A 1,602-nucleotide genomic window follows, 5' to 3' on the forward strand; every position below is an offset into this window, starting at 1 on the left:
AGGCAGGAACAGGGTGCAAGAGATTTAGAAAAGGGGCAGGGGGGATAAAAAGTAAATTTTTGTTTAAACCGTAGAGGGTGATTTGGTGACCCGGTAGTGGTTTGGAAGGAGTAGGGGATGGTTTAAAAAGCGAAATTGTATTCGAAACGTAAAGAGTAATTTGGGTGTGCGCGATCTGGGGTTCTTTAAGGGGGGGGGGGATGAAAATGAAATTGTAGTTTATGTGTAAAGGGTATTTTTTTATGGAAGGGGGGATTAATGGTTGGTGTGCACTCTGCTATTTGTGACATTATGATGAACAGAATGTGTAGTAACTAATTGAAGAATTTTATTTCGTAGTAAAAAATGAAGGTGCAAATTCTTATAGCGCCCCTCTGTATTTGCTACACATGTTCACGTCTAAAAAATTACAAGAAACGACAGATACAGATCGGTGTCTAATTCTATACTCTCTCCTTCCATTTCTATCCTACTCTAACTCCCATTCTCACTCTCATTTTCTCCATCTCTCTCTCTCTCTCTCTCTGTCTCTCTCTCTCTCTCTCTCTCTCTCTCTCTCTCTCTCTTTCTTTCTTTCTTTCTTCCTTTCTCTCCCTTTCTGGCCCTCTCCTTTTCATATTTCAGTTCCTTCTACGCTCTCCTCCTCTCACCGTTTAGAATGCAACTTATTGCTCTGGAAGCAGTTTGAGTCAGCTAAACACATAGTTGCTAAATGAACCAGCGGCCCCGGGAGCTTGGGGTATGGGGGATGAGCAATTAGCGAGCGCCTGTTCTCCCCCCGCCTTGTGTTGGGGGGGAAATTCCAGCCAGCTAGCCTGGAACCCGCTCAGGACAATACCGGGCGAATAATAATATGGTGGATGAGTGCAGCACGAGGAAGACAAAGCTGAATCGTCAAGATATCGTCGTGTCAGCAGTTACTAAAAACGACGTGTTTCTCCAGCGCTGTTCTAGATGCAGCATGCAGTTTGAGAACCGCTACTGGGTGGCCTAACAGCTTCCAGTGGAAGCGGAAAAATAGGGCAGTTTATCTCCTGCAGAAAATCTCCCTGCTGTCTGAAACAAATTTGTCCCCGCCTGCCAATAGAAAAATCTCAACTCATCACTTGAGGCGTTAGTTTTTAACGCTGGCTCTCACAGCTCTCTTGTAACTGCCTCCACAAGTTCTTACCCTGCTACCACCAGGGAATCCAGGTTTCCCGCCATTCTCCCTGTGTGCCTGGTGATGTGACGTGCTGCTGATAAGTTTGCGGGGGTCGGGCTCAGCCTGAGGCCAGAGATGATGTTCAATATTTCATCACCTGCGCCAATTTGGCGGCAGCGGACCCGCGCTTGCTGGGGTTTGAGTCTCTGGTAAAGCGATCATCTCCCCGTCTGTCTTGGAGAAGAAACGATCTCGGAGATATCCTCACTGGCGCAGATTACTTTGATGGGGAGGAATGGAACGGGAGTGGGGGAGTCTGAAGAGGAAGAGTGGAGTGGAGGAGGCCGCATGAATACAAGAACGTAGGGAAAACCCTGTTTGTATGAAGTTTTCATCTTCATCGTAAAATGTAGCCTCGTTGTCTTATCATGAGGCATATATATATGCCTATATATATA

The 1,602-nt window shown here is 46.3% G+C and overlaps 1 protein-coding gene across 1 annotated transcript in view; it reads left to right on the forward strand.

Moving 5' to 3' along the window:
* The window catches only part of LOC101853421 (H/ACA ribonucleoprotein complex subunit CBF5-like), a 10,817-nt gene extending 9,353 nt beyond the window's left edge, over window positions 1-1,464 (forward strand). The window contains exon 4 of the mRNA XM_005089075.2: window positions 1,267-1,464. Coding sequence (XP_005089132.1) covers window positions 1,267-1,464 — 198 coding nt within the window. The remainder of the gene's footprint in view (window positions 1-1,266) is intronic.
* Window positions 1,465-1,602: the final 138 nt, after the last annotated feature.

The sequence above is a fragment of the Aplysia californica genome, unplaced genomic scaffold (assembly GCF_000002075.1).
Source record: "Aplysia californica isolate F4 #8 unplaced genomic scaffold, AplCal3.0 scaffold00002, whole genome shotgun sequence".
In the NCBI taxonomy this organism is placed as follows: domain Eukaryota; kingdom Metazoa; phylum Mollusca; class Gastropoda; order Aplysiida; family Aplysiidae; genus Aplysia; species Aplysia californica.